General features: G+C 41.0%; 1 protein-coding gene across 2 annotated transcripts in view; it reads right to left on the bottom strand.

The window, feature by feature from the left end:
* Positions 1 to 9,084: 9,084 nt before the first annotated feature.
* LOC139609916 (rho GTPase-activating protein 6-like) overlaps positions 9,085 to 14,718 on the bottom strand; it is a 72,476-nt gene continuing 66,842 nt past the window's right edge. For both annotated transcript variants that reach the window (XM_071464973.1, XM_071464974.1), the window contains 5 exons: positions 14,280 to 14,459; positions 13,074 to 13,165; positions 12,736 to 12,989; positions 12,470 to 12,553; positions 9,085 to 11,890 (listed from right to left, as the gene is read on the bottom strand). In XM_071464973.1, coding sequence (XP_071321074.1) covers positions 11,298 to 11,890; positions 12,470 to 12,553; positions 12,736 to 12,989; positions 13,074 to 13,165; positions 14,280 to 14,459 — 1,203 coding nt within the window. In that variant the 3' untranslated portion in view covers positions 9,085 to 11,297. The remainder of the gene's footprint in view (positions 11,891 to 12,469; positions 12,554 to 12,735; positions 12,990 to 13,073; positions 13,166 to 14,279; positions 14,460 to 14,718) is intronic.

Here is a 14,718-nt window from a genome sequence, read left to right as displayed (position 1 = left end):
ATTTACATACATTTATTATGTACAATAAATTATTTCCCACTGACTTGCCACAAATATTTTACCCTATGCTGTGTAAAAGTGTATTTATGTATCTTGCCCCTCATTCAGTGCCTGCTAATATAAAGCTATTCTGCCAAGTTCTGAAAGCCAGTCTTGAAATAAAGCACCCCCTTGTGACTCGGCTGTTTTTCTCTACAATAATATCCAATCTGATGCAGCAGTCTGGGCCACCCCCTTAGAGTCCTCAAGTATGTGCAACTTGAGACAGAAAACAAACTTGGATAAAGTCATGAATCCATTGCCAGTACCTCCAATTTTAATTTCTGTCAAAGTTTTTCCATCATTTATACATTTACTGACCCATTCTTTCTTATTAAACATGTTATTGTAAAATCATAAGGTCTTAGGTCTGTTTAGTAGTTGCTCTCGAGCTTTCCATAAGATGACATTATCTACATCAACAGATGGTGTTTTTCCTTGCTAGCGTCAACATCAGCTATGTCAGCATGTTTTTCAAATATTTCCATTACTTTCAGCCTTCTGTGCCATAAAGCAATTCCACTAAATCTGGCCAAGTTTAAATGCAGCACGAACTGAGGGAGGCTGAACATCAAGTATCAGTTTCCAGTGTCTCAGTTCATTTGGATTATATCTACTTTTTTAAGTGTTGAGCAATCTTTGCTCAAACATGTGGCTAAAATCAGACCTGAAGCCGGCTTAAAGAACCTGGAGAGTGTCTCTTATGTTCCCAGAGATCCTCAGTGAAACCAAGGAGAATCTCCATTCACATCCTTGGAGTCTGGCAACATCCACACAACAACTTTTAAGTGGTGAATCAATATTTCACAAAGTCTCCTGTGCTGCATGCTGAGCTGCAGAGGGCCTTCACCAAACAATAGGATCCTGACCTGCATTATTCATCCCTCACTCATTCACTCCTCTCTGACTCAGACGCAGAACACACAGGGGATTCAACTTTCCCAAACTTAACTTCAGATCAGAAAACCTTTCAAAACATCTGCCTCTCCATCTTCAAATCTCTGTGGTATTTTGAGTCACTTCGTACCATCCCTAATAATGTTAACCACGTTGAATAATGCAGCGCTGATTTATATCTCACCGCTGGGCCACCCCAAAAGCCCTTCAGTTTGACCGAATGTCAATGAGGAAAGCAAACAAAAATTTATTGGGAATTTTTACAATCTAGAGTGATTTCAGTGATTTTGTTTCCAGATGGTGGAATAAAACAAACATCACATGAACCCAGGAGCATAACAAGTGCTTAATTGTGTCAGAAATTTGTAAAAAAAAAAAAAACAACAAAAAAACATCCATCTAACATAAAGATCTATATTTAGAACTACTCCAATCACCATTTAATCTAACTTTGGGTATCCAATAACCATAACTATTACAAAATGGCTCAAATACTGGCTGCCAATGTTTAATGAACTTGACATTTAATGCTTCATGGCTTTTAGTAGGTTTCCCCTAATGTCTTTTCATAACGTGTAATTAGGCACGGAGTTTAAATAATGTGTGCGTGCAAAGGTTTCTAACAGAGGAGATGAGGATCACTCAGCCTCAATCAGTGTATTATCTCTGCACCACGCCGTTACTGACGCTGGCCACTTAATAGTCCCTGAATTAGATGTGGATCTGATTGCACATTGATTATAAGTGAATGAGGGCAGTGGATGTCAATCGCAGCATTCAAAGTGACTTTAAAGAGCGTAGAGAGAGACACCGAGAGGAGTTTGTGAATATACAGTTGTATCAGGATGAGTTTTACCCCTAAAGCCTGTTGCTAAACTTAGTCTCACAATGCTACTTCTCACTCTCAATTTGGTTCTGTCAAATATAGAAGTGCAGGAACATGCAGCCTGATTTACACCATCACACCTTGTGAGTACTGAAGTCTTTCCACTGATTATCTTTTTCTAAAATAGCACTCTAAATATGTCAAATTCATTACCAATGTTATGGAAGTGAAAGAATCGCGTGTGCACTGAATTTCTTTGGTTGATAACAGAAGTAAAATATGAAAATTGGCATTTTAGACATTGAGTTCTGATTATTGCAATATCGAGTGTGCTGAGGCTGTCCTCATTAGAAAACAATGCTCCAACACAGGCAAGGAAGAAGTTTTCTAGTAAGCAAACATGGATGTAAATATTAGAGGTTTCAAAGTGTCAGCTCTGCAAAGTTTAAAGAGACACTCCAACAAATTTAAACATGAAGTCCAGTTTACTCGTCACAAGGAGTATGACTCCATTTGTATAATCAAATCAAATAAATACAACTGTATAATGTCAATCATTTTAAAAAATCCCACACTATGGATTAAAAGTCAGGACATTCTGCCGCTTTAATTTGGATCACTGGAGTACCATGTTTAACATTTCACTGCTAATTTTGCTGAAGCTCTGTCTAGCTCACACACATTCAAACAGACCAACTTCAAACAGGATCAGGGAGGTTCAGTTCTTTCTATTTTACTTACAACTTACCAAGAGATTAGTACACATCACTACACTGATAGAATGGCATAATTTCATAAATGTTTATTTTACAACAGCAAGAGCAACAGAGAAAAATAACTTCATAGCTGGTGAGCATTGCCTGGGGCTATGAATAGAGAGCATTCATGAGAAATCAAACTCCTCCACTGCAAAACAACCAAAGGGAAACCTTGATACAGCTGCACCAACATGGCACCATGTGCCTCCTCTCTGTATGACTGTGTCCAGCTTTAAAATCCAGCTGGAGAAAAGAGAGGTGTAGTGAGCTCTGTCTGAACACCAGTATCGCATAGAAACCAAATGGTCAGCTATGATGACGTGCCAGAGGCTGACTCCACACAGGATCTTCTCACTATCACAGCTCAGCACACACCACAGCACCGAGCAAGATTCTGCAGAAATCTTCTCTCAGAAGCTCATCCGTTTCAAAAGCACACTTGGATGTTTAGTTCAATGAGATTTTCTAAAGGTCCTTTTGGAGATTGTGTACGCAGAAATATGCCTGACAAATAAACATTTTCACCCCACACCGAAAGAGGCAAAAAGAAATGTTGGAGCAGATGTGATCACATGCGCACACGTCGCATCATTTATTTGCTCACGCTATAAATAGCATCACTGTGAGGAGCGTCGGGTTTGCTAACATCAGCATACAGCAGCATAATGTTATATCTTGTTGCCTTCAAGGGCTGTGGGACCAAGCTTACATCTACATTTTGTTTCGTGGATATTTGAGCCGGTGTTTGTACAAATTCACCTCCTTAAAAACATGTACGCAGCAGCTCGAGCAGGATTCCTTTAAAAGTCAAAATTTACGCCTCATAAATGATGATGATCCTTTCATTTACACTACTACACATGTAAAGTGTGCTGACTTAGCTGACTAATTTAACAGCCCCAAAAGTGAACTCTTCATCTGCAATTTATGATTCAAATGTTTTATTCAGCTACAATAATTAATTCAAGTAAATTTATGAATGACTAACAAAGATCTCTCATCTCTCTCTCCCGCTCATACCTACAGTATGAATCACCAGGCTCACAGATTTACAGGATATGGGGTGAAATTACAGTTTTCAAGGACAGCAGAGTTTCAGTATGATGTCCTTTACATCTGGCTTAAAGTGGTCCCTGCATATGCTCTGCGCAGAGGTAGTACATGTACTGTACGTCTAACAGTACCAGATGAAAGTTTCAGTTGAGTGAAGATAATTTATATAGTTACACAATCTGACTTAAATCATAGTTGATTTGCCATAACCACACGTCCTAACCCTAAACTGCATCATATGTCATAAACCGATTCAGTAGGAAGAGAGGGTTTTTATAACATTGGCACTGAATTTGAAAAAGCATGAATTGAATCTAGGGTTTTGCATGAACAACAGATGTACAGTCTGATTTCAGGTTGCAGCCCAGATGTTATTAGATGCATCTTGTACAGTCTGACAAGCTTTAATCTGATGTCAAACAGCTTTTAGATCAAAGTATTTTTGATTTAATCTAATAATTACTGGACCTATCTTTGTCGCTTCTTCAGTTCATAAGTCGCCTTTACTCATTGAATATATGAAACAGCTTTTGACTTTTTTTGTCAACTCAATTCTCCCCCCATGTAGCGTTTTCTGATGCAATCAGTCTTCCTACAAGCCAGATCACTGCCTGCCTGCTCAGAAAACAATGGAGCATGACTGCTGGCAATCCATGAGAATGGAAATAACAAACCGACTGTGGCAATTTATCTGTCAGGGTTCTCCTATAGAACTGGGCCACACGGTCAATGAATCGAACCATTACTTTCTGTGAGTGTAAGCTGCTGAGAAGGACTGTGTGTTGATGTGCGTGTGAACATGTGTACAGCCTGCCTGTGTGTTTCCGCTCCTGGGGGCAGATCAGTATATGTCATGGTTGGTCGGGCAGTGCCCTACAGTCACAGGGCTGCAGCCGTCACACTCATGAATGAATATAAGCCGGTGAGAGTAAATCATCTTCTGGCTCTGTACAGCAGCTTTTCTGCAGTTACATGAAACCAAACAACAGCTACACAAGCCTTGTGTGAAGTTTAGTTCTATTATATTTTAAACTATTTTTATTTTCACATCACAGTGTCATGTAACATTTGTCATCCTGAGTCACCTGCACTTTGGAAAAACATGATGTTGTCATCATTAAATCCTAGTTTTGTGGCTTTTCTCTCGACAGAAGCATTTTGCAGCTCCTGGACATATGGAGTTCAACCAGGAACTTTTCAATTATATCACAATTTTGTGATAGTTCATCTAATTTCCCAAGCATCCTGCGCCCAAACAGAGGCAAAGGATGTCTTTCGGTGACACTAATAATGTCAATCAATGAAGATAAGGGTATGTTTAAGATAGCAGGACATTTCAAAAACTACAGTAGATAACAGATTTCCATGAAATTAGGTTGAAAGTTAGCCTGCAAGCCAAAGACAGAGAGATGCCTTCTTGTGCAAAACCAAGAATTTAAATGGTTTAAAGAGACTCTTCAAGGTTGGCACCATTTTATGTTTTCCCCTGATAAACAAACCCCATGAAAATCCCAACACCAACAGCGAATTAGCCTGAATTTGCCACAGAGCTTCATTGCTGTCCAAAAACTATCCAGTTATTTCAAACTTTTTTTTTTTTTAATTTACAGGATAGTGCAGCCGTGGCGGAGATATGCAAACCTTTAAGGTGATATGTGATTGAAAATGCACCCAAAAACCTAAACCTCGTTATCAATCTATGCATGAGAGAGGCGGTGCTGTAGTTGGATGTAATAGGTGAATATATGATGATGTTTGTGTTTTACTTTATCAGGCAGTGAAGTGATTTATTCAACAATGAATTACAGATGGGTTCATTCAGGTCAGAACCTTTTCTGTGTTTCTTAACATTTCTATCTTCAGGCCAGTTTTTGTACCTTAAGAGTCAACACATGAGAATGAACCGACTGTGCTTGCTAATGAGGACCTTGTGGGTACGAATTCCTTTCAGAATGTGTGTGTGTGTGTGTGAGAGAGAGAGAGAGAGAGAGAGAGACCATGTGTTTCTGCATGTAAAGGCAAAAGAAAAAATATTGTGCATGCACTGCTCAAAAAGTTGTGCTCATAAAACATGCACTACCTCACATGCCCCTCCGAAATGTGATAAAACAAACTGAAATCCACATTTTGTTTACCGCCATGCATGAATTCTTAACTCCCTCCAGGAGTCGGGCTGAACTCTTGTACTGGCAATTACAAGTGTCTCTGTGTAGATGAGTTCATGCATACCTATTTGTGCATGTGTATTTTTCTGGCAAATTGTCTTTTAGCTTGGCCAACTGGATAACACTACTCTGGGCCAAGTCATTAGCCACTGAAATAAAGCAGCTTTGTTTTGTTGTCATGGTCCACAAAATTCTATTTAAAATCAGGCTCCTTTCCAGAGAGCAACAAAAAGACAAAAGAAAACAGAAGAAGCGCACTCGGAGTACAGTATCTGAAGTAAACTGCCTTTAAGCACTCGCCGATCACAATTCATCAGAACCTCCTTGAGCAGAACAGGACATACTCATTTCAAACATCACTGGCACACAGTGCACAGCCAAAGCTTTAACTGGTGTTGTGAGGGATGGACCCTGGAATGAGAGTGCATTTCCTTGGATAAATACTAGGGGAGCTAAGTGGAGAGAGGCAGCTGATAAAAAGAGAAGAAAAATACCATTAATCACCAAAGGTCCTCAGGTTGTTGTCATGAATCAAAAAGTGTTCTGTTTATCTGAGGGTGAGATGCAAGAAAAGATTCAAATTACTTTCCAAAGTTTCCAGACTTGATCAGATCTCTCAATTAGCTCGGCTGTCTTCTGCTTTTTTCCCAAAGTCCATTACAAGGAATGAGAGAAAGCAAGAGTTCATGCTGCAGATTGTGTCTGTTTCATTTATTATTTTCACTCCCATCGTCCGTGAGTCACACACTCTCTTGTCTGTCCATTCACACACCCAAATGCTCATCCATTACCTTTTCCAATAAGTCTAATAGTCTGCTAGCAGTTAATTTCATTTCTCTGGAGGTCTGTAGGGTGATTTAATATGCTATCAGGCAGGGCTGAGGAGAATTGAAACCAAAAGCTATGAAATCTTTTTCATCTTTTTTTTTTTGCTCGTTCCTTTTTCCTTTCCCTCTCCATCATATAACCATTAAACAATTAGTCTCACAGTTATTCCTTTTCTTTCTTTAGTCTTTTTTTTTTTTTAGCTGAGACTTATCTCCATTTGTCACCTTCAAAAAGTAATTTTGTTCATCATCAATTGCAGTTTTGGGAGATATATAATGAAGAAGGAGAATAATTTGTTCAATTGGTTTTGAGAGATGAAGTATCTCAATCTTGTGTATGTGCTCTGAAAAGTTACTCAAGGCTCTTGACTGGCCTCTAGGGGCGTGACTGGGACATTACATGACACACTACAACACTTTTTTGAGCTGTTAATATTCCAGATGGCTTTTTCCAGCATCACAGACAAATTTAATTAAGGGCAGTTGCTCAAGGAATGAAAATGATACTCCATTAAGGTGCCAAAAAACAAGAAAGAAACAAACATTAATTGAGTTAATAGCATCTTGGGCAATCATGGGCCACCAAAACAATTACAGGAGGCCTTGGATTACTGTGTCTGCTATTCCCCTGCAGGACTCTGACATCATTTATCCACAACAAGCTTTATTATTTAGTGTTTTTGTGACAGTCATGGAAAGTGCTACCTCAGACACATCTAGGTAATTTCCCATGAATGCTGAGCTGACTTCAGATCTGCTGACTTATGTGCATCAGCTTCACGCTTCAAACCATTCGGTGGTCCAGTGAATAGTGGTGTTTCCATACCAGAATGACTTATTAGCATGCTCTTTTCCTCTTCAGGGGTTAACAGAACAGTCAGAAATCTTCTCCATGGGAAATAACCTCCCAGATTCATTGACTCACTTTGGCCGGAGCCCTGAATATACTTTTCTGCCTTTTCGAGGGATGACTCATCTGACTGTCTGACATTTTTCCATTGCTCCCTAGATCACTCCCTCTACTCTCTGCACCACTTCAGTCACAGACATGTATTTTTCAGGTGTAATAAGGGGTTTATGCACAATAGTCCAACTAGTCCATCACGCTCCGTCAAGTTTTTGAAATTGCCTGCTCATGCTTCACTTTGACATTTACAGTCGAGCGGCTGAGAGTTGCTTAGTTTTTTTCCTTTGTCCTAGCGTCTAAAGCCAGAAGCACTGCTAAAGGGTTAAAGGGTGTGAGGATGACATCTTTCTGGCTCATGTCGCTTCAGTCACTGCTCTGCTGACTGGTTGAGGAGCCGTCACCGCTGATTCTTAACCCTCTATCTCATACCTCCTAACTTTCAGCAGTCCCTATGTGTACAGAGAGTGCACATACAGAGACACTGCGCTTTGTGTCCTCTCTTTTAAAGTGTAACTCAGATTTTCAGCCCTGAACAGTTCAAGTTTGTGTTTCCTCTCAGTTTGAAATAGAAAATGCAATTTGCCTGCACAACGCTTTTAATTTTTCAAAATGAAGAATCCCTCTTCAGTGCATAATGAGAAACACTCTGAAAAGTCATGTTCAATCTTTTATGAAAGCAAAACCAGATTAGTTAGTGTTCTCTGTGTGAGTAAGAGACAAAGCGAGAAAGCTCTGTGAATCCTTGAGTGGACCACTAAAGGGGAAAAATTACACTGCAGTAACCACACAGTACACAAACAATAATGGTAAGCCACCCACCAGCAAAAAATGACTCAGCTTTCCCCAACACTAGTTTTCAGGAGCTCTGCACTGCAGGCAGACACACCCAGGACTTGTGGTCATTTGGGGCTCTTTGGGGATCTTAGAAAAGTACCTAACGTGTGACCTTTGGACTTAAAAAGCAATCGTGTTCTGTGGCCTTAGAAAAATGAGACGACACGTCTACACACTGTGTTTTTACAGTGAAGTTTGGAACAACCAGGACTCTTCCCAGAGCAGGCCACCCAGCCAAACTGAGCAATCAGGGGAGAAGGGCGTTGGTAAGAAACATAACCAAGAACCCAATGGAGCTCTGGCTGAGCTCCACAGATCCTGTGTGGAGAGAAACTTCCACAGGAACAACCATCACTGCAGCACTCCACCGATCTGGGCTTTACAGCAGAGTGGCCAGACAGAAGTCTTCTCAGTGAAAGACAAATGAAAAGCTGCTTCGAGTTTGCAGAAAAGCACCTCAAGGACTCTCAGACTGTGAGCAACAAGATTCTCTGGACAGGACAATGACCCTCAGCACTCAACAAAAACAACGCAGGTGTGGCTTAGAGACAACTCTGTGAATGCCCAGTCTCAGGAGAGACCTGAAAATGGCCCCATCCAACCTGCCAGTGCCTGAGAGGATGCAGAGAAGACTGACAGAAAATCACCAAATCCAGATGTGCAGGAAATGGCTAAAACTGAATTTTATCAAACACGACATTAATTGACATTTGTTTTATGTGATTTTATGTGTTGACACACTGCCATCTTCATAAAGCACTGACTCCAACAGCAGGTGTAAACTTAATCATATTTAATTCCATAGTAGCATATTGATGATGACACGCTGTACAAAAGCAATTACCAGATATTCCATTACAACTTGGACCCAGTAAACCCCACCAAAATATCAACAAAAAACACCATAGCACTAAGTTTCTCTTAGTTGAAGTCAGTAAGACAAACATGGTCTTGGTTTGGGGAGATAAAGCTAGGACCATTAGGATTATTTGCTCCTTTTTTTCTTTTGTTTTCTTCTTCTTCTTGAATAAAAATTGTTATATTGTATTTATATATTACAACACTCAACAGAAAACAAAACAAAATACAAAGTAATACAAAAAAATTCACAATATGAACCTTGAGTAATGCATGGAGACCTATGGCACGTTTATTTCCTCACACAGATTTTTACATTTTCACAAAAGGTGCTTATAATCACAAGCTTTGATTCTAAACTGAGCGCAGTTGGATGCCATGGAAACACTGAACTGTGGGAAGCAGCAGCATGCCAGTGCACATGATCTGACAACAGATGGCGCCATAACTCTGACCACAGTCCGTCCAATTCTTGCACTTGTGAGACTCTCCTTCCATTGTCTCTTTAACGTAACTTACAAGTGACAAGCAAATAAAGGACAACATGAGAAGACGTTGAATTAAATACAGTGTGTTTCCAGATTTAAAGCTGAAGTAGCTTTAAATTAGCAAATATTACACCATAACTTGAGAAAATGTGAAATATTTGCCAGCAAATACCCACCTGACTGTGACATTTGAGAGGATTTGGACAGGTTGGTTGTGGCTGAATTGAGAAAGTATATTTCCACCTGGATTTGCTGCAATACTGCATTTGAAGCAAAGAGGAAACTTTTCTTTCTTTTCTTAAGCACGTCAGTAGGACCACTGCTGGATCATTCAATTTTTATGAATTTTAATGACTCCTAGAAAAATTCATCAATCCTTTTAGACAGGTAATGAGTCTAAACCCAGCTGGAATATTCAGTCTAGAATGAGAGGTATAACAAAAATGAATCAGTCAGTCAGTGTCATTCATAATAATGAATGACCGTTATCTTTTTATGTTTGAGTGTGTTGAGTTAGTCATTTTATAAATAGCTGGAAATATGATCCTCACACCAACCTGATGACGAAATCTTTGTGTGTGAGCTTCCTTACTTTTACACTGCTACACTGAAATTCCTGACAATGTCACAAGCTCTTGAGTCTCCTTATAAATGAACAACTGGATGAAATGAACACAATTTGTATGATAAATATCCTGAAGTTAAAAAAACACAGACTTTGGCACATTGTTCCTGCAGTGCAGCAGGCGGCAGGAGCACATAGAAGCAGACTTACAGCCAAGTGCTTTATAATTAGGTCAAAGCATTTTGCCATAAGTGAAGCGTTTTACATTCATTATTAAAGACAGAAAACAGCAGTCTGACAAACACCAACATTTAGACTGCCTGTTCAGGGGCTGACTTACGTTTAGGTAGATTGGCAAATTCTATACTTAACATATCAATTTATATATATATATATATATATATATATATATATATAGTTTTAGTATGTTTGTCAACAGTTTGTCTATATACAGTCAAACATCATCTGACACTGAAAAGAAATTTAACATTTGATCTTTTTAGACAGATGTGGCTGAACTACATCAAGAGTACGCACACAAAAAGTCTACTTTTAGCAGCAATAACTAAAGCGTACATCTTAGTGTCTTATAGTGGAATAAAAAAAGTAAAAATAATGAAATTAAAATGTAACAAAATGGTACTTTCCTATTGTTCTCAATTGAGATATGAAGACTTCACTCTCTCATAATAGAAAATGTGTTTTTTGAGGTATTTCCGGTGGGCATTTTTTTTAATGCTCCCAACTCACTATGGACAAAACATATGGGCTCGCAACAGAAGCTACTTTTGAACATCCACACAAAACAAGAAATACTAGTGGCTCTTGGATGTAAAAGTCTGTATAAGGCAGCAGCTGCACACGTAAACAACAACGCCGTGGCGCTAATTTGCAGGAGAAGCACAGAAGGTTCATGGAAAGGATGAAATCCATGGATGAATGGATGAAAGGCAGGGCAAGAGAAAAAAAATGAGGGTAAGGATGAGGGGTGATTGTCAATAGTACGAGTTTGATTATGCCATTGCTTGGCAAGCAGAGCAGAATCTCTCCAGAGATTAAGTTGGAGTTCAAGGTCTGAGATCACACCAGCGTTTCAGGCAGTGTGTCGGCATTGTCCGAGGACAGCAGTTGCCAGATCTGCCACCGATCCCTCTGCCAGTCCTGCCACTCCGGGCTCTGCGGCACCATTTGGGCCTCTGTTGTTGCGGCTGAGTTACTCTGTGTTGCGCTGGGCCTCCCTTGTTGCAGAGGGGGGCGCTGAGCCGCTGCGAGCTGAGGCGAGCTTTGAGAGCTAGCCAGTCGATGGTGGGCGGTATAAGGGGGTGGAAAGCGGACGTCATTAAGCGTAGAGGGGCCACCATCACCAGTGTTCACCCCGCCTTGAGGTCTGGAGGTCGGGTTAATTCCGTGTCCACTTGCTCGCTGGAGGCCCTGCGTGCTGTTAAGGTGTGACATCACAGAGGGGTTGATGTTTAGCTGCAGGCGTGGTCGTCCTGTCTCTACGCGAGGGCTGGTGCACACTCTGCTGACGGGGGGGTGGGATCTGCACTCACTGATGCCCGGCGCTGTGTGAGTCCGTTGTAGCGTTGCCTGATGCCTCCCGTCATTATGGAGTCCGTCGAGACCTTCCTGTGAGCTGCGGGAGCTGCCCTCTGACATGTTGCTATGGGAACCTAGAAACAGAACGTCAACTTCATCAGTGGAATTCATTAGAGTTTAATGAATAACAAGGGATACACATATCACTAGTAGGTGTTTGGCATAAAAGTCTACAAGGAAATGCTCCAACACAAAAACAAGACTTTTGCCAGGTTTTTATTTCATCTTTAATATAAAGATTGAAATAAATAAAAAGATAATTCCTGATTCATTTTTTCCCTTTTCTACACAAGGTAAACCTTAACAATGATTTTCTGCAGAATTTGGTACTTTTGCAGACATCAAATCATTTTAAAAATGAGTAAAATCCAGCAGGACTCTGGTTTTCTCTCCTCCCAGTGCGTTGAATGGATTCACCTGGCAGCACAGGTGTCAATCAGCTGCTTATTAAGTGACTACAAATGAATAAAAACCAGCAGGACTCTGGTTTCTGATGACCAGACATGCAAGCTACAGAAGGTAGAAGGCTTGGGCGCTTAGTCTTTCTTCCTGACTGATGGTTAATAACCAGCACCAGGTGTCAGGCACATGCTGCTCTTAATGAGCTCTGGCTCATTAACTGCTAAGCGCTGAAGTGAGGGGAAACTGTTTACCTGTGTATGGTTGGTCCTTGAGTGCTGGTTTCAGAGTGCTGTGCCACGTCCCCCATATGTTAGCATGCTCCTCTGACATGGTGTCTGAAGAAAAAGAGAGGTCAAATTCCTCTTCAAACTCAGCCACACAGTAAACAAAAGCACATGGAGTACATATTTCTTATACATACAACCCGGATAAAGTCCAGACACTGAAAACCAAAAAACTAATCTGTAAAAAATATGTTCTTAGTATGAAAGAACAGTATCTATTAAATCTGTGTCACCTTTGGTGCCCCATGTGTCAGCTGCTCCAGGCTCTCTGCTCCAGCCCGCCACCTGCCCCACCAGAGTGTACTGCTCTGGGACACAGAAGAGCTGCTCGCCGCCCGGGCTCCCCGCTTCTCCTCTCCGCTCACTCAGCACTGGGGAGTTGTTGTCATAAGGAGACACCTCGCCACTGGACGCCTTGTTGGAGTCGCTGGAGGAACGGCGCTCGCTCAGGGTGAAGGGCTCCTCTGATGGCAACAGGTCGGGACTCCTGCAGGGGGAAAAAAACATGTGGATGAAAAGGAGGAAAAAAGTAGAGACTCAAGCCCACATGCAATGTGTGTGTGTAACTCACTGTGATGCTTTTCTCCGCAGAAGGTAGTCCACCACATCTGGATCAGTCTCCAGCAGACTCATCAACACCTCATTCTGCAGATCAGGAGGCACCTACAACAAAAACAACAGCAACAACTTGATGGATCTCATTCAGCATTTCCTTCTCATCTATCTGTTTTTATTTTAAATTTAAATGAGAAGTTTCCTGCTTGTTCAAGGACGAAAGTGTCAATGCAAGAGGAACAAAGAATGAGAGAGCTGAATGTCTCTGATCTGTCTTGTCTGCCTGATCTTCAGGTAATTAGCTGAAATTTCTGCTTATCAAACATGTGGATTATAATGAAGAACACTGTCCAAGCTGCTCAGGAATGATTCTGATCCTCAAATACTTTGAAAGTAAAAGTTGCCAGGTCCTTAACAAATTCAGACATAAGCAGGTTACGAAACAACTTTCAGATGTCATTCACAGAACCTGAGCTGCCTCCAAATCTGTCTTTACTCACCGAGGCCAAGCAACTCAGTTCCAATTCACTATACACGATTAATAGCTCTTCATTGGCTTACTGCAGGAATGTAAGCCTCAGGGGAACAGCAGTGGCAGATTACAAAACACTACGGTTTAAGATTTCGGACCTGAAATGACCTGAAGTGCCTGTCTGCGCTGCTTTTGAGAATCCCGGGAACAGAAAGGAACAAACGCAACTGATGAGGCGGTAATTCGTGCGAAATGTTGACCTCTTCTGACACCACACGGAGGATTTAATGCCTGAATTTTCTGCTTTTATTTTGGAAAGAAAAAGTTCAAGTACCTGGATGAAAGGTTTTTGATGTTGCTGTCAGCTAACTGGCAAGATTTTACTTTGTTGTTACACTACTGAGAAGTCAGGCATAATTTTAACCAAAAACACTCCTCATTCATCTGTTATCTTTTACACTTTGTTTTTCCTCCTCCTTTCTTTCCTCTGTTTATTTCTGTCTCTTCTTTCTCTCTATTCACTAAACCAGGCAGAGCTCCGTTTTTATTAACTAAGACACAACCATTGTGAGTTAAGCCAGGAGGGATTGTCTTACTTTAAGTCGACACAGGAATGTAAGAGAGAACATGAGCAAACGAATGTGAGACTGTGTGCGTGTGTGTTTCCTTGAGGGGTAAAAGAATGAAAGGAGGAAGTGAGGTGAGGGGAGGTGAGAGGAAAGTTAGAAACACACAGGCTCAGTGACTGACCATGAAGAGGGTTTGGTAGCTGGCGATCATTCTCTGCAGCACGGCGATGACGGCCGTGCTTTCCTCGGCTCTGGCCGAGCTCTGGACGCTGAACTCTTTGTCTGAGCTCTTCTGCTTGTGGAGCAGGTTGGGGCCAAAGATGGTGGCCAGGTTTAAAGACGTCATCTTGTTCCCTGTGACCTGCAGGTGAGGAAACGCACAGTTTGGATTTAGATGCACAAAAGTACAGCCATGTCAATATTAGATCACCAGATTTTTCCTGTAACCCAACTGACTCCTCCCCACTGAGGAGGCCTTAAAAATCAACTCCCTGGTGAAGTGACTAGATAAGCCAGCGGAATAAATTTTCAAAGTAAAAGCATATTTATTCAAAGAAAAGTGTACTTGATGTGTTTTCCCTATGAAATTAACTTATGCACAGCACAAATCATGGCCAGAA

The sequence above is a fragment of the Trachinotus anak genome, unplaced genomic scaffold, assembly GCF_046630095.1.
Source record: "Trachinotus anak isolate AG129_WGS33_773 ecotype Australia unplaced genomic scaffold, CSIRO_AGI_Tana_v1 ptg000026l, whole genome shotgun sequence".
NCBI classification, from domain to species: domain Eukaryota; kingdom Metazoa; phylum Chordata; class Actinopteri; order Carangiformes; family Carangidae; genus Trachinotus; species Trachinotus anak.
This window is presented reverse-complemented; position numbering and strand designations above follow the sequence as displayed.